Consider the following 22,070-nt stretch of genomic DNA (forward strand, 5'->3'; position numbering starts at 1 on the left):
TTGCACTTCTAACTCGTAACGTACCCGCAGAAGATGATGCCACACTAGCATGTGGGTTTTTTCTATGTTACATGGGAACCTCGACATGGCGGGTCATTATCTTTACCTGTTTTTTGCATACCACTACCATCTAAATACAACTCAAACAAGGATTTTGGGCAGGGAGTTGTTCATGTTGCTGGGTAGATATCAGACGGCGCGAGAAAACATGTACAAGGATACATTCGTCTATCTGATTGCCCCTTTGATCCCTTCTCCGGAATGTGCTAAATTGTGTTTATTGGAGCATGGTTTGTACTCTCTCAAGTATCGAGACTATGACATGGTGTGCAACAATTGCGGCCTTTGGTGGTTGGCGAAATCTATATCCGAGATCCTTTAGTTATATTATCTCTTTAGATGTTTCGCCCTAAACATTTCATCTAAATGTCTTCTGTTATAAACGCCGTACTAATATCTACGTCATAGGGTGTACGCGCATTGAATCCGGCCTTTTGTTTCCATGGTTCTCTTCTAGTTATTTTTCCATGGTTTTTTAATCATGGTTTTCTCTTCTAGTTATCCTTTCCTTTTTTACTGTTATATCTTGCAAAACAACTATACACAATTGATATATCTGCCTATTGTGTATGTACAAAAAAGTGTGTTTGGGTACATGGCTGCTTACGTTTGGTACGAGTAATGTATTGTTTTGTTACAACTGTGCATTCGGTTGGTGAAGTCGGATGTGTACACATCCCTATGATACATAGGTATCGGGCCTCAATTTTAGTAAGCCCATTCGGTAAGGATTTTTTGGTTATTTTCTTAATAATAAGGCCTCAATTTAAGAGTTAGTTTCTTTTGAAAGGCCTCATTTTAAAAATTTTTTTTCAGATAAGGATTCGTTTTAAAAATTGCTTTGAGTTGAGGCCCCATTTAAAAATTAAAAAATTACATTGGACTTACTGAGAAAAAAACAATTTAAAAGAAAGCAAAGAGTCGCGCTTATTAGAGAAGGAGAGAGAGAGAGACTCGCTAGTAAGACACAACTACCAGTGGTGACGCTTTGTTTTATTTAAGTAGCATCTCCCTGTCTCCTTTCCAAACCCAGTGGAAAAACTATTAACTGGAAATTATCAGAGAAAACCATGGAGTTTAGAGTTGATGCCATCGCTGATCTTAGACCAGGAAGAACGAATTGGTGTATCCAAGCGAAGGTCTTGAATTCGTGGTTTGTTACTGAGTTCTTTCAAAAGCGGGTTCTGCTCCTTGCTGATACACAGGTTAGTCCATTTTACTTTGTAAAATTTTTGCACGAGGTTCTTTCTTAACCTACCAGTTGCCTTAAACACAATTGATATGCAATTTATAGGGTAACACAATCGAGGTGGCGTTTTTACCAGAGACCTACAAGAAAATGAGAAAGTATATCTATGATGGTGATTGGTATGAAATTAGGATTTTCAAGGTCATCCAGCCAACACTTAGGGAGAGGAATACACATCATCCTTTCCAAATCAAATTTACTGATGAGTCGACGATGGGCCTGTTCTCACCGGTGAATCAAAAACACTACTTCCGTTTCGAGGATTTGGATGATATATCTCGAGGGAGAATTACCCATCCCATATCATTCGGTACGCTTATCTTCAATTTTCAATTACACAAATCGTTTGAAACAACGTTAAAAAACGTTTGCAAATCAATATATTTGTGATTATCACTAGTTTTTAGGCCTGATACTAAATAAATAGGTTAGTAGACAATTTCATATCAAAATACATAGGTCGTAACATTTAAAGTATGTGTCTACCCCGAATCAGATGTCTGTGGGTGTGTAGTTGGGGTGGAAGACAGAAGATTGCTCGAGGGGGCAAATGCGGCCAATGAAGTTGTCCTCACCCTACTGAATGGGAGGTAAAGGAGATTTGTGCTACCTTTTCAATACATTTACATTTAAAGTTTTTTCCTATTCCCGTTCTATGTTAACATGGGAAAATTGTAGGAATGAAACCCTCAAGTGTCGTGCCCTAGATGATTATGCTGCTCGCTTCATAAATGCTTGGGAAGCACTCGGGTGTCATCTTACTTTTACATCCGAACCCGTCTTTTGTATTTTGCGGTTCTGGAAGGTTGGAAGCTACGAAGGTATGTTCGATTTGATAGATCAGATAAGGAAACTAGCCTTGTGAAACCATATACATCTAATTTTGTAAATGTTCTGTAGGTGCTCCTTGCCTCTTCGCAAATCTATATAAAACCAGATTTCGAGGGAATGGAACATCACAAGGCGATGTCAGCTGTTTGTTTTCCTATTAAAATATCTAATTGTATATACTGTAAAACGTTAATACACTTTCTATATTTACCGCAGATCTGAAAACGCTGGACATTACTATATAGAACATATAATGGAGCACGTAGGGGAGAATGCAGTACCTTGAGAAGAAAGGAACTAGATGGGCGAAAGGGAGGGCTTAGGGAGTTTAGCATATTTAAAGAACTGCCACAGATTTATGCAATTTATTAACTTTTTTTTTCCCCGGTGTGTTTGTACTTTTGAGTGAACCCAATGTTACGCTGATTCTGGATAATATATGGTTATGTTTTGTCAACAAAATATAAAATTTAGTACTCTGTAATATATGTACGTACATAACAATAGTTATCTACGATAAGTGTACATGTCAACACTATCCTTCCATCGCATTATGTCCTCTCTAATGGACCATATAAAGTACACAAACAGATATATTTCGCTTTTCTAAGCTTCTTATTCAAACAAAAACCCGTTTGCTTCATATTTCTAAAAAGCCCACACGAGTAATAGGCCCAACTAGGACAGCCGGGGACAATTTCTCCAACAATTATAGTTAAACAGCAATGTGGGCTTAGAAATTAAAAAGGTCCATCATTACAAAAAGCTATGTTGGCACTTAGGAAAAAAGAGTATTATCCTCACGCCAAGAAAAGATAACACATCTATTGTCGCCCATGCACTACGTATTAGCTGGACATATTGTACGGTTGTGGCCAACCTGTTGCACTGAGAACAAGCATGCTGTTTGCNGACTTCCTCCTCGTCATCTTTGGCCTTCCTGGAGGATTCCTAACAAAAGGCGGTTTACATCTGGACGGTGTAATATCAGTAGGAACGATGCAGGATGTATCTATCGGCATTATCGCCTCCGCATACCCACTGTAGAGGCTGTCTCTGCGGAAGTATGGATGGTGCTGGTTTATAACTGATACGTTGGCCGTATATGCGGCTGTGATAGCATGTATGCATGGCATCCTCTCTAGATCAAAACGCCTACATGAACACCTCTTATACCTTAGATTGACAACATGCGTTGAGGTACCACCATTTACTTCAAATCGATCTTCATCAATTTCTTGAACCTTTAGACGCCTTGAATGTCCAATATGTGCCTATGAGTAAATGAAAGCGTAAGTTCATATAACTAAAACAACACAACATATCCACTAACATTTTCCAGGCCTTTCGTTAACATATATATCGATGGATATGTTAATGAATGTCACACCTGTAACAGGTTCTCCACTTCTTTGGTGAGTAAAGTTGGCATTGCGGCAGCTTGTTTTCTCCTTGTAGCAAACCAACATGTCAACATATTCCGAACATCTTCTAATAATTCTACAATGGGATAGGCTCTCGCAGGATTCAGTACTTTGTTTAGCGATTCTGCAATGTTGCTCGTGGTGAAGTTGTACCTATCACCAGGAAAGTGCGCCCTGCTCCACTTGGTTACATCTGCACGAACCAAGTAAGCATGCAGTTGCGGATTCGCTTCTTGAATTTGCTGGAAGATTTCTTCGAAATCAACTACACGGTACGCTGCAGCTGCTTTTTTTACCAGCCGGAATGTTTCGCTCCCACTAAATCTCAGGATAATATTCTTGTGAAGATGATAAGTGCAGATTCCTCGACTTGCCAGGGGGTACACTTTAGCGATAGCTTTACCAATAGATTTATGCCGGTCAGATATCAGTGCAAGCTCTTCATCATCAGGAATTACACTACTTAATTGAGTAAAGAACCATTCCCACGACACGTCGTTCTCTGTATCAACAACCGCATACGCCAGAGGGAAAATATTAAAATTCCCATCTTGTGTTGTCGCTATCAGAAGAGTCCCTTTGAATTCACCTTTCAAAAAGGTTCCATCTACAACTACAACTTTCCGCATATACCTGAAACCCTTAATGCATCCAGCAATCGCAATGAAAACATACTTGAATCTGTCTTCTGCATCAACGACCAGTCTAGTAAGGGTCCCCGGATTAGAGGACCTCAGCCTGTATAAATATGCCGGTAATTCAGCGTATCCACTTTCAGGTGTACCCCTAACATACTCCCGCGCCTTTATAAGTGTACGATGTGCCTTCCAGTAGCCAAGCTATTATATGAAAATGGTTAGTAAAAGACATCAGCACTAAACAATATCAACAAGATCGAATTATATATATGTGCAGTGCAGGCCATAAAATCAACTAATTTCTGTNTTACATCTGCATGCACCAAGTAAGCATGCAGTTGCGGATTCGCTTCTTGGATTTGCTGGAAGATTTATTCGAAATCAACTACACGGTATGCTGCAGCTGCTTTTTTACCAGCCGGAATGTTTCGCTCCCACTAAATCTCAGGATAATATTCTTGTGAAGATGATAAGTGCAGATTCCTCGACTTGCCAGGGGGTACACTTTAGCGATAGCTTTACCAATAGATTTATGCCGGTCAGATATCAGTGCAAGCTCTTCATCATCAGGAATTACACTACTTAATTGAGTAAAGAACCATTCCCACGACACGTCGTTCTCTGTATCAACAACCGCATACGCCAGAGGGAAAATATTAAAATTCCCATCTTGTGTTGTCGCTATCAGAAGAGTCCCTTTGAATTCACCTTTCAAAAAGGTTCCATCTACAACTACAACTTTCCGCATATACCTGAAACCCTTAATGCATCCAGCAATCGCAATGAAAACATACTTGAATCTGTCTTCTGCATCAACGACCAGTCTAGTAAGGGTCCCCGGATTAGAGGACCTCAGCCTGTATAAATATGCCGGTAATTCAGCGTATCCACTTTCAGGTGTACCCCTAACATACTCCCGCGCCTTTATAAGTGTACGATGTGCCTTCCAGTAGCCAAGCTATTATATGAAAATGGTCAGTAAAAGACATCAGCACTAAACAATATCAACTAGATCGAATTATATATATGTGCAGTGCAGGCCATAGAATCAACTAATTTCTGACAAACTCAACAAACTTAAGCTACGATCTGTTTGTACACCCTATAAACAAGTACACTCACAGAGCCAACCATAAAACAAACATATTAAAGTATTCCAGTAGCCAACCTGTACACCATATCGTAGGTTGAGCCCATCCCCAACAAGATTTGGCACAACAGAACCTGCAACACCACCAACATAATCCTTGTATAATTGAGCTAGGATTGGTGGTTTATCATTACGACTACGGCCATATCGTTCCGTAACAGAGCAAGTATGTTCACGACAATATCTGCGAATATGAAACACCGGCGAATCACCCATGGTTGAAGCCCGTATTCTCCATTTACAACCTTTTACCCAACACTCAACGATTAACAAAATGGGCGTTGAATATCGTACATTGTAATCATATTTATCTAATACACTCAGCACCCTCAACTGTGCCACCAACGTTTCTTTGCTATCAAACTTATCCCCCACAGCAATATCACCACCTCCGTTTTCTATTTTGCGAACCTCCTTCTCAATTGGATCAGCTGCAGAGTTAGTCTTGCGGGTACGTTANTTAGTCTTGCGGGTACGGTTATTTGATTCTGTGTTACACACATTTTCCTCTATACAAGACCCACCCCCAGGTCCGTCGTCCAATGATTCCTCTGCTTCATCCGGGGCGAAGTTGGAGTACAGCAGATAGTCTTCATCCCCTGAACTTGCACCATCGCTGTCGTCACAGTAATCAAATCTACTGTTGTCCTCGTCATCTGCTTCATCTTCATCTACATCATTTCCTACATTATCTTCACCGTCTTCCTTCCGACTCTCGTACTCATCATCTTTCTGTCCCATTTCCTCTACCACGCCTACGAAATCATCTACAACGACTTGAGGGGTCTTGGGTGTTGGTTCTGGGGTTTTCGGTTTAACTTCCTCGAACAAGGTTTCACCAGATTTAACTTCGATCTCAACGCATAGCCGGATGAGTTCACTCCTATGCTGTTTGAGAAAGTTTTGAAACTGCCGACCATTCGAAACAATCACCGGTGGCATATAACATCCGCTTTTTTATATCTATCTAACATATAGCTCAACTTTATGGCGGAAGTTCTTTCACATAAACCAAAGTCATCGTACACCATAGCAGTAAAGTCTTCAAACTTTGTTTCTTTATCGGCAACTATAATCCTGCACCCTTTCCTAGTATCAACATCAAACAACCATCGCTTTTTGTCTACCCTCCACCTCCCACACGCCAATACGATATCTTGCTCTTCCATGGATGAACCGAGATCAAAGATTAAAGAAACTGAGTAGGAAAAAGACGTTTGCTCCGGCAGACAAACAGAACACGATTGATGAATCTGCTACAAACTTTATTACATGAACACCATAGATCGGAAGAACAGTAAAGGTGTTTAGATCTTCTTCCAATAAGTCTATCGCAACGCTCGACTGTCTTTGCCAGCTCAAACAAATTCGTGTTATTCTGGTAAGACTTTACAGCTGTCAATCTTGCTTACTAAATCTACCACGGACAAGAAGCCTACCACAACACTACGAAAACTATTTCAAAAAACAAACAAAGTATACCAAAAATATCTGTAAGGAGAGAAGGCTGTCGCATAAATCTGTCGCAACAGGCCATTAGTCTACCATAAATATCTTCCCACCCTTTTACGTTTGCCGCTACACGCGCTAAAAACAAAAGTCTATCATCAAAGAGAAATTCCTCTACCAACTTAATCTAACGAATCGATTTCATATACGTCGACCGATAAGTGTACCAACACTACAACTAAGTGTACCATCTACGTCGACGGTAAAGTGTACCAGTACTACAACTAAGTGTACCAAAAATATCTGACGTACACCTTTAATCAGTCCACGAGTATAAATCGACCATCAAAGGATCGGTAGACTTAGTCCCAACTTCCAATGTTTTTTTTATTTTACTAATGGCATTAGCCGTAATTACATTTTTTCCCAACACTGGTTTCAGGGGTATCAAGGGTACATAGTTTATTCTAGTAATTACCAACAATTGTGTGTTACTTTTGTAAAAAGGAAGCTTTTATGTAATATTCTAGTAACTCTCCCTTCTTATTATATTGTCTCTCTTTTTTTGTACCCTAATCTTATGTTTTCTTAGATTCTTGATCTCTTTGTTATTATCTTATGTTTTTTTCTGGGATGGTCTTGCACATACTGTTATTTGTTAATATGTTCTGATTCTCGTTCTGGTCGCGTCCTCGACGTAATCACGAACGAGGTTGAGTGGAGATTCCCTTTGATGGTCGTCTTTATTGGCTCAACTTGTTTGAACAAGCCTTCGCCGGTTGTGGAGTTGAACACGCGGCCTGACTCTTCCTTGGTCTCGCCTAGAGAGTTGTCACGCCTTCCGAAAGAAGGCTTTTGCAACACGTCCTGCTCCGAGGGTGGTGGCTGAACGTCAAGTCGGCCTTGGTCAGAAACGATGATGACTTGGTCTTGGTCCGCGTGATGGTAGATGCTAGCTCCTCCGAGTGCATGTGATTGGTGTCATGAAGTCTGTCTCCGCATGGGCATACTAGAAGACCAGGTAGGAGCGCTTCGGTTGCGGCCTTGGTGATCACACGAGCTCCTCTCGATCTTTTGATGGGTTGTTGTCGATTCAATCCGGTCAAGTCTGTCATTGAGATCTCAAAGCGTGTGTTGGAGCGAGTTCAACGCGTCTTCGGTGCTGGGTGGCTTGGGGATAGGCTCCTTGATCCTTGCGGTTCGTTGCCTTGGCTTCTTGTGGTTCATCACCCAGTCTTCACTATCGGAGTCGTCATAGAGCCTCACCCTTGGCTCATCAACACGAGTAGCTCGTGACATCAAAGGCCAATAACAGTCTGGCGATCCATGTTCGAATTCTTCTCGTTCCGTCTCCTCGCCACATCCTTCCTCGGACCAATGTTCATCTCCGGTGGCCTCTTGCTCCGGTTCCAGGCCGAGATCTTCATCACACCACAATTCAACCTCGGATTCATTTCCATCAAACTCCATGCTAGTTCAATGTAGGATCAAGCGTTGCGTGTTGTTCGCGGTTTTGGAAACGGCTTCGGGACGAGGCGTGGTTGATGGTACGGATGGCTGTTGGAAGTCGTTGGAGGTACGGTCGGCTTGGTCGGACGGTTGACGGTGGCAAGGCAGAACGACCAGCGATGGTTGGAGGCTGATTGTTGATGCGGCTACACGATCCAATTTGACTCTCGAACGGAGACGTGACGTGAGGTTGGTGCGTACGGCCTTTGGTGAGGTGTAGCTCCTTTATGCGGCTTGGGCTTCAAGTTAACCTCGCAAGACAAAAAGTATAATACAAGACGCGTGAGTATCACGATTCAAGGATCACACACCAGATTTTGTCTTGTCGCCAATGGTTGATGACAGCACACCAATTCAAACCTAAGACTATCAAAGCAAAAGCAAAAGCAAAAGCAAAAGCACAAAAAGACAAAAATTGCTTTAAGACCAAAAGAAAAACACAAATCCTAAAAAAAACTCTAGTACATTTTCAAACAAAATGCAAACAAAGATGAACAAAGGTGCAATAAAGGTGAACAATGATGCAACAAAGATGAACAATGATGCAAGCTAACAACCTAGATAAAAGAAAACAAACCCACACATGCACAAATTAAACCAAATGACGAGATGGAACAAACTAACAAGATGATGCAAACAACCTAAAGAATACCTTAAACAAGAGACACAACTCTATCTACTAAAGCCAAAAAGCAAAAGAGCATCCAATGGTTGGATGGCAAAGATACTATAAGCCAAGGTGACAACTCACCCATGGACCACAAGGTGCATAGGGAGCTATCCACGTCCATATTTTTGTGGTCTTGACCAAAAGCACTTTAGAGGTGGCTAACCTCTCACCACACAAGAAACTAATCCTAAACCACACAAGAAATTCAACACGGTTTTGACCAATTTTGAATTTCAAAAGACTTGGCTAAAAATTAAAGAGGAAAGAGCAAGTGGTAGTAACCAAATGTCTTTAACCTTTTATAATTACCAACGAAAAAGATAAAAACACACTAAAGCAACAAAAGCAAAGCACAAGCGAATCTAACACCCTATAACAACAAAACAAAAAGCAACTCAACCTTTAAAAGATCTAGACAAAACAAACCAAGAACACTCAAGAACAAAAACAAGAACAGAAAGAACACAATAAACGAAACTAACAACACAACTCAACACGAATTTAAACCAAAAGAACAAACTACACAACGAGACAAGATAAAGCTAACACAGCTAACACAGCTAACACAAATGCTCAAGATCCAAACTTTGACCATAAGAGATAAGTTTCTGGGTTAGAAAAACACAACCTTGAAGTCAGGAGCTTTAAAGTGGAATCGATGATAGACTCGAGAGCTGGTGGAGGAGAACTCGAGATTGGGACGGTGGGACAAAAGAGATGGACAATGGAATAGAGGTGGTTTGATGCGACGACACAAGAGGGCTGGCTCTTCTCTTGATACGGTCACTAATAAGCCATGAACCTGGTTCAAGGCTTGCTAGGGTTCTTTCCCTTAGACAATCCCAGATTGACTAATGAAAGGATGGAGACAAGTTCAAGAATCTCTCTTGAGGAAAATTTCTATTTCTTTCAAGTCTGACTTTTACATTGTAGGTTTAGGCCTTTATATAGATAGGCTTAGAAATGGAGACTTTTAACCCTAGAAGGCGTGGCCTTGATCTAAACCACACACTTTTCCTCAAAAGTAAAAGCAAAAGATAAAACAAGGCAATGACCAAACAACGGTCATAGAAGAGTCTAGACTAAATTCAAAAGAAGGAAGGGGGGTAGGGTCGCCACGTCATTGGTTGAGACGTGGTGATTGAATCTTCACTTTCGTGGCTCCTAAGCATGTCAATATGTTTCCAATTCGTGAGCCAAGTGGGATCGAAGTGGAGATGCACTAGAGTTTGCTGCCTCGTTAAAACCTCTTTGGTAAACCCATTGGGACAAACCCAAAGTAGGAAAAAGAGTACAGCTCCTTCTAATGGCTTAGGGGTGTCTTCACACTAGTGTGATGGTGAAGACACGCGAATCAAGCTTCCCAAAGCTGGTCAAGACTCAAGGCTCTTCATTGGTGATGCTAGCCATGAGCCATTAGGGGGGGGTGAGCTTGGGTTGAAATGTCCATTGGTGACTTGTCTTGCTCTGCCTTGATGATCTTTGGGGGTTGAATGATGCCTCTTTGGTCGCCTACACTAGCTCCTGATCGCCAGTGCAGGTTGTCCGAGAGTTTGAGAGGCGTCCGAGTGGTGGCCAGGTAGTGGCCGAGGGCTGCGAGTGTTCTTGGCCGAAGGACCGACCCCGTGATCACATCAAAGCGTGTCTCTTACGTTTGAGGCAATGATGTCTTATGTTACCGTTTTAGGAGAGCGCCTGATATGTACGATCGCTCGTGGTCCTTCTGTAGAATGGTGAGGTGCCGCATGCGCAAGCTCTTTAAACACTTTGGACTCATTTAATAGACTGATGGGAACAAGTCCTTCTTGATTTGATATCTACACCTAATAAACTAGGTGGGAGCCCGCACTACGTGCGGGTTATTGTTTTCGTTTATGTTATTATTTTTTTGGTTTCGTTTTTTTGTATTTTGACATTTGTTTATTGTATGGTTTGTGTTTAATTTTTTATGTTTTTGTGTGTTTAATATCGACGCATCAACCGATATTTTAAACTCAGCAATAGATGCTTGAAGAATAGTAGGATACTAATTCCTTTTTCTCGACAACCGCACAAACAACAATATCAAACACAATCTTTTCAGCCGCAACAGTTTCATCTGCAGCAGTCAGCAGCTTGTACATCAGTTGTATCTAATTGAAATGAGACATAAGTTATAAAATAGTAATTAGTCAAATCAATTGATTGTATTACTAAGTTGGTTCATAATAATCCGTTAATAACTTTAGAAGAAACTAATAAGATAATTGAAAAAATGTTATTTAAATTTTCTTACATTATTTATTTATTTGTTTTTGCATAAGATTTTTAAATAGGTAAAGTGAGACTGTAATTATAATTACAAAACCTAACCACATTGTCTTTTTACAGAGTCCAATTGTTTGCTAAAAATCCCAAATTATTTTGACAAGTTAAAAAGTATTTAAATTGAAGTAAATAAAACACTAAGTTGTAGCAATTTTTTGAATTATCTATATTAAAATTTATTAAGCAAATTTGGTGTTCTAACCTTTGAATTATACTTATTTACAAATTTAATCCCTAAAAAATTGCACAAAAAAAAAGAAAATCAATTGGATTCCTAAAATATCTCTAACAATTTGCGTTATAATTTCCTAAAACAATTTTTATATTAAAAAACTTATTACACTTAATAACATATTCCAAATATATATATATATATATATACAATATATTTATTATTTTCCTTTAAAACTAATATTTGAGAATAACTTTACTGTCTGATATGAAACAATTAATTTTTTAATGGTTATTAATATGCTGATAAAAAATGTAAGAATAATTCTTTCACGGGCTATATCTAATAAATTGAACTTATGTAATTGAACTTAACCTGCAGTATACCTCATGATAACATTTACAGATATAATTATTTCACGGGTTAAATCTAAAAACAATTAACTTAAGAGTTAAATTTAACAACACTAATATTTCTTTAAAAATAATAATGTAAGTATAATTCTATCTGTGGCGTACGTACCTTCGTATCGAGTAGAAGGAGATCTAAGCTCATAAGCTCACCGTTTCGTTTAAAATTATGAGCTTCCCACATACGCATGAATCGCACAGTTATATGATGTATAGAAGTTCCGATTGTAAGCTTGTTTATATCAATGGTTTCAAGTTGTCCTTTTGTAGATGGTGATTGTTTTACAGCCATATTGCTTTAGAGTGATTCTGATTCTGATTTAGCAATACATTGAAAATCAATTTATTAGTTAACCTGCCATGGATAAATTTTCAAGTAGTCCATACGGGGGTTTATATTAAGAAAAAAAAAAGGAAAAACCTAAATTTTGAAGATTTACGTACCTGCTATCTCACTAATTAAGAATGTGAAGGTTTATGCTTGAGAATGTGTGTGATGCTATTTATATTGGTAATGGTGGACAACATAACGTTTGAATTTTGATGATATATAAGTTCAAAACATTTTTGTATAACTAATAAATATAAACAGTATGGCTTGGTGTTTAAGTTTTGTTTATGTAATGTCCACATATGTAATGTAGCTTCGTAACGGCCTAGTCGTGGTTATGGGATTTAATGTGTCTTTTGAGTCGTTACAACCTAATCATGGATATATGTATTTATTTCAATTTATTAGTATTTCACTACCGTATTTGTGTATTAATATTCTCCAAAGTCTGCGCTATTAATAATTTGGATGTTTAGAAAACGAAAAGGTTTAGTAGTTCCAAACTTCGTATTTTAGGTCCTTTATTACTGCCCTTGTAGATAACAGTTTCCAATTTAATAGTTAGTAGGTTGTCTACTCGGTTTAAGTCATTGCTTGTAAATATAAACAGTATGGCTTGGTGTTTAAGTTTTGTTTATGTCATGTCCACATATGTAATGTAGCTTCGTAACGGCCTAATCGTGGTTATGAGATTTAATGTGTCTTTTGAGTTGTTACAACCTAATCATGGATATATGTATTTATTTCAATTTATTAGTATTTCACTACCGTATTTGTGTATTAATATTCTCCAAAGTCTGCGCTATTAATAATTTGGATGTTTAGAAAACGAAAAGGTTTAGTAGTTCCAAACTTCGTATTTTAGGTCCTTTATTACTGCCCTTGTAGATAACAGTTTCCAATTTAATAGTTAGTAGGTTGTCTACTCGGTTTAAGTCATTGCTTGTAATGTATTTGTTTGTTTTCTAAAAACTGTTTAATTATTTACATGAATACCCGCGCTACGCGCGGTTTAAGTTTTATAAATTTCATACTTTTTACTTTTTGTTAAAAAAACTGTATGCAGATATTTTCTTCTAATCTTTGTTTTCATGCGCTAATGTTGAAAGTTCAAATTTACATAGACATCAGTTTTTGTTTTCATATTGCAATGAACATTGATGTCTTCTACATTTCGTGTACCTTTTGTTCGTTTTGCATAGTGATGATCATTTTTCCAACAATTATTATTTTTTAACTCCTTTTATTTTTAGGTTTATTTCTGCTCCTTAAGTTGTATTAGTAATTCAATTAAAATGAGTAAATGACCAACATAGTTTAATCCATCGATCATTACATTGTAAGTGGAGAGTGTATTTTATATATTGTAAGTTTTGGAAATGTCATCAATAGCATGATGGAGCTTAGATAGATCTTATTAGATGTTTAAAGAAACATGTAACGTAGAAGCGAGTGAAATGATTTCAAATTGTGAGTAGTCTCAAACAAATGAATCTCAGCAATCTAATCGAAAGGAGTTTTAAGAAACTACACATCAGAGTCAAAATGAAGATGATTTAAACGAAATAAACTTAAGATCGAACACAAATTTTTAATTGATATTGTAATGTTCGAGTGAATATAACAAAATGCATCATATTTTTTGTTTTTATTTTTAATGATATGTTGTTACAAAAATAGAGATAAAGAATAGACCCAACCACCATATTTCAAATGGAGAAGCGCACGTCTTGTCTCATATATGCCTCGGATGTGGATTCAGAGTATCAGGTCTCAGATAATGGTACTATCTTGGTGCACGGTCGTGTGTGTGTGCCCAAGGATGAGGAGTTGAGGCAGGAGATTCTGAGAGAGGCTCATGCGAGCAAGTTGTCCATTCATCCAGGAGCGACTAAGATGTACCGTGATCTCAAGAGGTACTATCATTGGGTCGGGACGAAGAAGGATGTAGCTAGTTGGGTTTCGAGGTGTGATGTGTGTCAGCTAGTGAAGGCTAAGCATCAGGTTCCTGGCGGGTTACTGAAGAGTTTACCCATTCCTGAGTGGAAGTGGGATATGATCACCATGGATTTTGTGGTAGGATTGCCAGTGTCACGGACCTTTGATGCTATTTGGGTCATTGTGGACCGGTTGACTAAGTCAGCACATTTTCTGGCCATTAAGAAGACTGATGGAGCAGCGGTCTTGGCTAAGAAGTATGTGAGGGAGATAGTCAGGTTGCATGGGGTGCCAGCGAGCATTGTGTCTGATAGGGATTCTAAGTTCACTTCGGTGTTCTGGAAGGCATTTCAGGCAGAGATGGGCACTAAGGTGCATATGAGTACAGCTTATCATCCCCAGACAGATGGACAGTCTGAGAGGACGATCCAGACGCTGGAGGATTTGCTGAGGATGTGTGTGTTGGATTGGGGTGGCCATTGGGCAGATCACCTGAACCTGGTAGAGTTTGCTTACAACAACAGTTATCAGGGGAGTATTAAGATGGCTCCTTATGAGGCTTTGTATGGGAGGCCATGTCGTACACCATTATGCTGGACTCAGGTGGGGGAGAGGAGCATGTTTGGTGCTAGTTTTGTTCAGGAGACCTCAGAGAAGATTCGGGTTCTCAAGCTGAACATGAAGGAGGCTCAGGATAGGCAGAGGAGTTATGCAGATAGGAGGAGGAGAGATCTTGAGTTTCAGGTAGGAGACAGAGTGTACCTCAAGATGGCCATGTTGCGGGGTCCGAACAGGTCATTGTCAGAGACTAAGTTGAGTCCGAGGTATATGGGTCCATTCAGAGTGATTGAGCGGGTTGGACCAGTGGCATATAGATTGGAGTTACCTGAGGTGATGCGTGCATTCCATAAGGTTTTCCATGTGTCTATGTTGCGGAAGTGTCTCCGTGAGGGAGAGGAGGTGTTGGCTAAGATTCCTGAGGATCTTCAGCCTAACATGACTTTGGAGGCGAGACCAGTGAGGGTTCTCGAGAGGAGGATCAAGGAACTTCGGAAGAAGAAGATTCCTTTGATGAGAGTCCTGTGGGACTGTGATGGTGTTGAGGAGCAGACTTGGGAGCCTGAGGCAAAGATGAAGGCAAGGTTCAAGAAGTGGTATGAGAAGCAAGCCGCGACTTGAGCTTGTTTAGCCTGGTCCCATCTGTAATCCGTGGCTGGAGCGGGAATGGAGTATTCCAGCCCATCTCTCTTGTTACTCGGTCGCTTGGGGTGGTTGGTTGTGCGACTCAGTAACAAGATGAGGTGGTGTTTGGGGTACAAAGTTTCCGTGAGGCGGGGTTGTGAAGAGAAGTTTCCAAAAGTGGAAAGTTTCCAAAAATGGAAAGTGCTAAATATGGAAAGTTTTGCGGGAGTCAGAATTTGTCCATTTTAGCGGTGGAAAGCCTTGGAGGGGGTTTTTGTGCCTTTGTGGCGGACTTTCGAGTCAGAGTGCCTGTGTGTGGCGGTCTTGTTAGACATTATGTGGCCTTTGTGGCGGACTTTCGAGTCAGAGTGCCTGTGTGTGGTGGTCTTGTTAGACATTGTGTGGCCTTTGTGGCGGGCTTTTAGCCAATTGTGTGGTCTTTGTGGCGGGCTTTTAGCCATTTGTTGGCCTTTGTGGCGGGCTGTTTAGCCAGAGTGTCTTTGTGACGGTCCTTCGGGACAGATGGTCTTTGTGACGGTCCTTCGGGACAGATGGTCTTTGTGACGGTCCTTCGGGACAGACGGTCTTTGTGACGGTCCTTTGGGGACGAGTGGCCTTGGTGGCGGTCCTTTTTAGGACATTTTGTTTGGCCTTGGTGGCGGTCCTCGTGAGGACATTTTTGTTGGCCTTTGTGGCGGCCCTTGTGGCGTATATATGATCCTTGTGCGGTCATGGGGTATCCCGGTGTGGGAATATGTGGTTGGTAAGACATTGAGATGTTTTACGCGAGCCACGGGAAGGAAACCTGGATAGGGATAGGACTCAGACGTGTTCAGAATTGTTTGCTCGCGACTCTTGGGGGACTTAGGTTCTCCTAGTACTGCCATTTTCAGAGACTTTGTGGCTCGGGAGTATGGTTGGTATATCGACTCCGGATGACGATCCGGGGGCGCGCTGTAGGGTGGCAACCCGAGAGACGAGTTTGGACTTTTCCTTATATCATTTGGCATGCAGACTTAGGTCTGATGAGGAGCCAATAAAAACTCAAGGTTTAGGCCTATGAGTAAAGGGAAGTCCAAAAAGTCAAGAGCAAATGACGCCTGGAGCGTGAGTTTATCGCCTAGAGGTGACCTTCTGTGGATCGGTCGGAGGAGTGCGGGCCGTGGAGACGGTTGCACAGGAGTCCTTGGCTGATGGTTGTTTGGGATTCGAGGACGAATCCAGTTTAGTGGGGGAGAATTGTAACATCCGTGAACCGAAATCCCGGTTTAGGGGATTGCATCGGTCGATGCAAGAGGTGCATCGGTCGATGCATGTGCAATTCTCTGCGTTTTGACTTAAGTCAAACGCTGCGTTTTGGTCAGAAGAGAAAGGGGAAAACCCTTAGGGTCGTGTCTTTGTCTCATTAGACGTGTGTGGCCGTTTTTGAGAGAAAAGAGAAGGGAGAAAGAGTCCTTGAAAGTTCTTGGAGTTTTCTGGAGATTTGAGGCGTTTCTTGGTGAGATCGGTAGCTGGGATTGTTGTAGGAGCTTCCTAGAAGCGTGTTCTTGCTTGTTTGTTGTTCAGATTCGTCTTGGCACAGGTAAGTGCATGACCATGGCTTATCTAAGCTAGAGGAACCTTTAACTTGCTTGTTTGGTGTTGATAGACTTGTTAGATTGTTGGTATGGGCGTTAGGAAGCTTTCTTGTGGCTTGGGAATGAGTTTCTGTGGTTGTAGGAACGAAATCCGGCGAGAAGCTTCGGGGAAATCACGGTGCTCGACGTTGCGTCGATCGATGCATATCATGCATCGGTCGATGCAAGTGCGAGGACGGCGCGTAAAACTCTAGGGTTTTCGTGTTGCGTCGAGCATGCGTCGGTCGATGCAGACTGGGTATCGGTCGATGCAAGTTACACTTGCATCGGTCGATGCAGCTTCTGTGTCGATCGATGCTTCCCCATTTGGCATCGGTCGATGCATGTGTGGTGTCGGTCGATGCTAAGTCCTGGTTTGTTATGGTCGTTTATTGATTGTTGTGTGTTGGTTATTGATACTCTATTGCTTGTGTGTATAGCCCAGTAGATGGGAGGATTGCCTTACTGAGTGTTTATAAAATACTCATGCATTGCAATATGTGTTTGTGGTGCAGGTAAAGGCAAAGTGTGATCGTGGAATCCAGGCAATGAAGAGGAGGATGTTCTAGGGACTCGGTTTTATGTTGTCTGGCATTGCTAGGTTGCTAGAGTTGGGTCATTAGAACATTGCTAGGTTGCTGGTTCTATGATTTATGTTATTTGGTTATTGGATATTGTTGATGTTATGGATATTGGTTATTTATATTTATTGGATTATTATTTATTGGATGTTGGTATTGTTATTCCGCTGTTGGTTGTGATTGTGGTTAGGTGGCTAGTGGGTATGGGACCACTAGTTGTAGTTATTTATTATATAATATTTATTATTTATTATTAAAAAAAAAAGGGTCGGTCGTTTCAACTATATAAATAGACACACCTAGTAGAACGAAAAGTTGTGATTAAAAAATATGAATAAAATATGTTGAAAAGACACAACTCTTCAGTGAACAGATTAACCATATGATTTTTTAAAAAAAATATATAAAAACAATTTTTTTAAGAAAATGTATCATGAAAGTCACAACTGTTGTTCACATTTATTCAGATTGTTATTATTATATGTTAAAAAGAAAGTTTAATTTTTTCCCAATAAAAAAACAAATATACGTGTACATTTTAAACTAAAACAAAAGTTTGAAATTATTATAAAAGAAGAACAAAATATATAGATTTCTAAAGATGTTAACATTTGAATAGACAAAATTTCTAAAGATGTGAATATTTGAATAGATACAATTGTTCGTAAAGTCACAACTGTTTGTAAGAGATACAACTCTATATTTAACAGATGCAACTTTTTTAAAAGACGCAACCATATAATTTTTTTGTCAAAAAATAATAAAATAATATTTTTAATGAAAAGTCACGATGAAAAGATACGAATATTTGAATAAATACAACTCTACAATGAACAGTTGCAACTTTACAACAAAAAACTGTTATAATGAACAATTGCAACTTTTCATAAACACACAATTAAATTTTTTTACAGATTTTTTTGGAAAATTATCCAAAAGGTACGATTAAAAACAACAAATTTTGGTGGCATTTTTTTGGATTGCTATTATATATAGATTACTAGGATGTTGGCCCGTGCGTCACTGCACGGGAAAGTGAAAACCTAAAATGACTAACATTGTTAATTTCACATTTTGAGTAAAAACTTTATGGTAATTCTTTAACTGTATAATATAAAAGTCATAAATAATGACTAAGATTAATCAACAAAATTAGTTAAACAAAATATTTGTTGTATATATAAAAATGAAAAATTGATTCACCGAAAATAAGAGAATAATGTTAGAGATATATAAATTTAGGTTTACTGAATTATACTCAGATAATCAATTCTGAAAGATATTCACTAAAAATAATTTAAGTTATTATTCTATCGAAATTTATAAAAAATAATAAGAGTATCAATGAGAAAGAGCTTATAGCTATAACCAACTAAATTAACTGAAAGATAAATCTATGAAAAATTAGAAATTAAAATTAATTATCTAAATTAATATTTGGAAGAGATGATCAATACATGTTAGATGGAAAACGACACCAAATAAAAGTTAGATGAATGAATCAATAAATAAAAGAATCCAAATTTTTTAACAAAGATGAGTGAATCAATGTTGATTAATAATTGAAAAAAAATAATACTCAGAAATTTTAAATTTGGAGGTGTTAAACAATACTCAAAGAACAATAACTATTTTTAAGATCCATAAATATATATACATATATAAATATATATACATATATATATATATATATATCCTTTATCTTATAAATCAGAAGTCACTGTACCAATAATATTGTGACACATCAGCCAACACAAAATCAATTTTCTGAAAAAATGACAAAAAAGAGAAAAAATAAAAAATAAAAACAAAAAATCACTCGAAACTGTAACGACTCCTTCTCCACATTTTTTTTCTTTGTTCCTCTTCTCCATATCCCCACGATCTCCATTATCCTTAATTAATAACCACTTTTTTATGTATAGGGGTGTATTGAAACAATGATTTTGAAGGATTCAATGAGATTTAGGAAATTTGGAATTTTGATAGATTTTAGGGAAGTTGATATGATTTATGGTAAAAAAATTTCAAATCCCACCTAAAACCATGAGATTTGGATTTCTGTATTTTTAACTAAACAAATCCTCATAAATCCTCCAGAATCCCTAAAACTTATTAAAATCCAAATCCACAAACTCTTTTGAATAACATTGGAATTTAAAGTAGATTTTTAAATCATTAGTTCAATAACAGTAGATTTTAGGAGACTTTTTAAAATTCATGATTGAATAACATAAGATTTGTAAATTTTATATAAATCACCTAAAATGTCAAGTTGAATACACCCACTGTAATTTAGAAATGCTAAATGACTTCTATTTGGCTTTAATGTTTGTGTATCTGAATTTGAATCACTTTCTCTAGACTGTTTACAATACTTCATTAGTTTTTTTACAAAAAGCACTACAAAAAGGAATGGTGCTTCAACCTCGAGAATCAATATTTTCTCATGCAAGATTTTGATTTCTCTCAAGACATTGTTGCCATGACATCTATGAAGGAAGATATTTTACTTCGACTAAGCAACGATGTTAAATTGAAAACAAATCACAGGTTGGTGATTCAATTACTTATTTATTGTTGGTGCAGATCTTTTTGTTTCTATTATGGAGTTGAATTTCTTTGTGTGTATATGAATTCCCCCATATCGAGTAGTTTTAGTGTCATTGTTAATCTAATTCATTCTTTTTTTTACAAGGCTACACTAAACCTATTTTGTTGAATTGGTACAAAATATTTTATCTGAATTTACTATACTAATTACAACTATATTAAAATACAATTTTTCAATCATTTTATTCAGTATAAGCTTAATTATAATACTACAAACTCTATACCTCCTGTCCATACGTAGTATGGGTCTAAAACTAGTATATATATAAACAAAGGGGTGTGAAACAAAAATGTGCGAAAACTAACAAATGTGAACATTGAAAGCTGGGAGTACGACGAATAAACACAATTGTTGGATCAAAATATTGTAACTTTTAAAATCATTAACAAACTTAAACAGTTAGATAAAATAATAAAAACAATCTCATCCGTTATATTTAAATTGACCCCTAAAAGTGAGTTTGCTATAATATAAACATATAAATCTATAAAAAATTAGAAATCACAATCAATTACCTTACCTAGATTAATACTTGGAAGCGATTATCGATGCGGGTATAAATGGATAACGACACCAAACAAAAGTTTGATGAAGGAATCAATAAATAAAACAATCCAAATTTTAACGAAGATGAGTGAATCATGTTGATTAAAAAATTTAAAAAATAATACTCATAATTTTTAAAATTTGGAGGTGTAAAACAATACTCAAAAAACAAAAACTCTTTTCAAAATCTATAAAAATCTGTTTATATATATATAAACAAAAAGGTGTGAAAACAAAGAGGTGTGAAACAAAAACATGTAAAACAAAACATGCGAAAACTAACAAGTGAAAATATTGAAAGCTAGAGGTACGACGAAGAAACATAATTGTTGGATCAAAACATTGCAACTTTATATAAACAAAGAGGTGTAAAACAAAAAGGTGGAAAACTAACAGGTGCAATGGAAAACTGGGGGTGCGACGAAGAAACACAGTTGTTGGATCGAAACTTTGCAACTATTGAGATCATTAACAAAGGTGAGATCATTAATAATACTCCAAGAACAAAAACTCTTTTCAAAAGTCCATAAAATCTGTATATATATATATATATAAACAAAAAGGTGTGAGGTACTAAGTCTGTTAGAGACTACTATCAAGAGCTGGAAACGCTTATGATCAGGGCTGATTTAAGAGAAAGTGAAGACATGGTTATGTCGAGATTCCTTGGAGGTTTAAACATAGAGATTCAAGAAAAGGTAGAATTGCAGGACTATGAAGATGTGCAAGAAATGGTACACAAGGCAGAGTTGATTGAATCGCAGATCAAGAGAAAGGGAGTGAGGTCTACATTTACGCCTAACATGTCCAAGCCGAGAGAGTTCAGTAAACCCGCCTTCACCAAGAACAGCAAACCCGTGACAACCACAGTCAAAGAAGAGGTTAAGATCGATTACAAGCCCAAGAGTAGCACCTCTACAAGTCATATCAGGTGTTTCAAATGCCAAGGAATGGGGCATTATTCCAGAGACTGTCCTAACAAGAAGATGTTTCTTCTTCAAGAAGGAGGAGATATTGTGCTAGTAGACAGTTCAGAGAGTGAACCAGAGTCTGAATTCGGTGAAGAAGGTGAACCAACAGTCATGGGAGAGATGTTGGTAGCACGCAGAGCTTTAAGTGTTCAGATTCATCAAGATGATAGAGGACAGCGTGAGAACCTATTCCACACATGGTGTATGGTTCAAGACAAGGTCTGCACCTTGATCGTTGATGGTGGAAGCTGTACTAATGCAGCTAGTGAAGAGATGGTACAGAAGCTTAATCTCAAGACCACTTCACATCCAAGACTTTATCAGCTACAATGGTTAAACAACAAGGGAGCTTTAACAGTTTCGCAGCAAGTGATGGTGAAACTAACGATTGGGAAGTATGAGGATGAGCTGCTTTGTGATGT

The 22,070-nt window shown here is 38.3% G+C and overlaps 1 protein-coding gene across 1 annotated transcript; it reads left to right on the forward strand.

The window, feature by feature from the left end:
- On the forward strand, positions 1,131 to 2,385 carry LOC104759664. Its single transcript, XM_019238965.1, has 6 exons — positions 1,131 to 1,265; positions 1,355 to 1,619; positions 1,806 to 1,899; positions 1,988 to 2,130; positions 2,210 to 2,284; positions 2,357 to 2,385. The coding sequence occupies exons 1-6, from the start codon at positions 1,131 to 1,133 to the stop codon at positions 2,383 to 2,385; spliced, it is 741 nt and encodes a 246-aa protein (XP_019094510.1).

The sequence above is a fragment of the Camelina sativa genome, chromosome 17 (assembly GCF_000633955.1).
Source record: "Camelina sativa cultivar DH55 chromosome 17, Cs, whole genome shotgun sequence".
Lineage (NCBI taxonomy): Eukaryota > Viridiplantae > Streptophyta > Magnoliopsida > Brassicales > Brassicaceae > Camelina > Camelina sativa.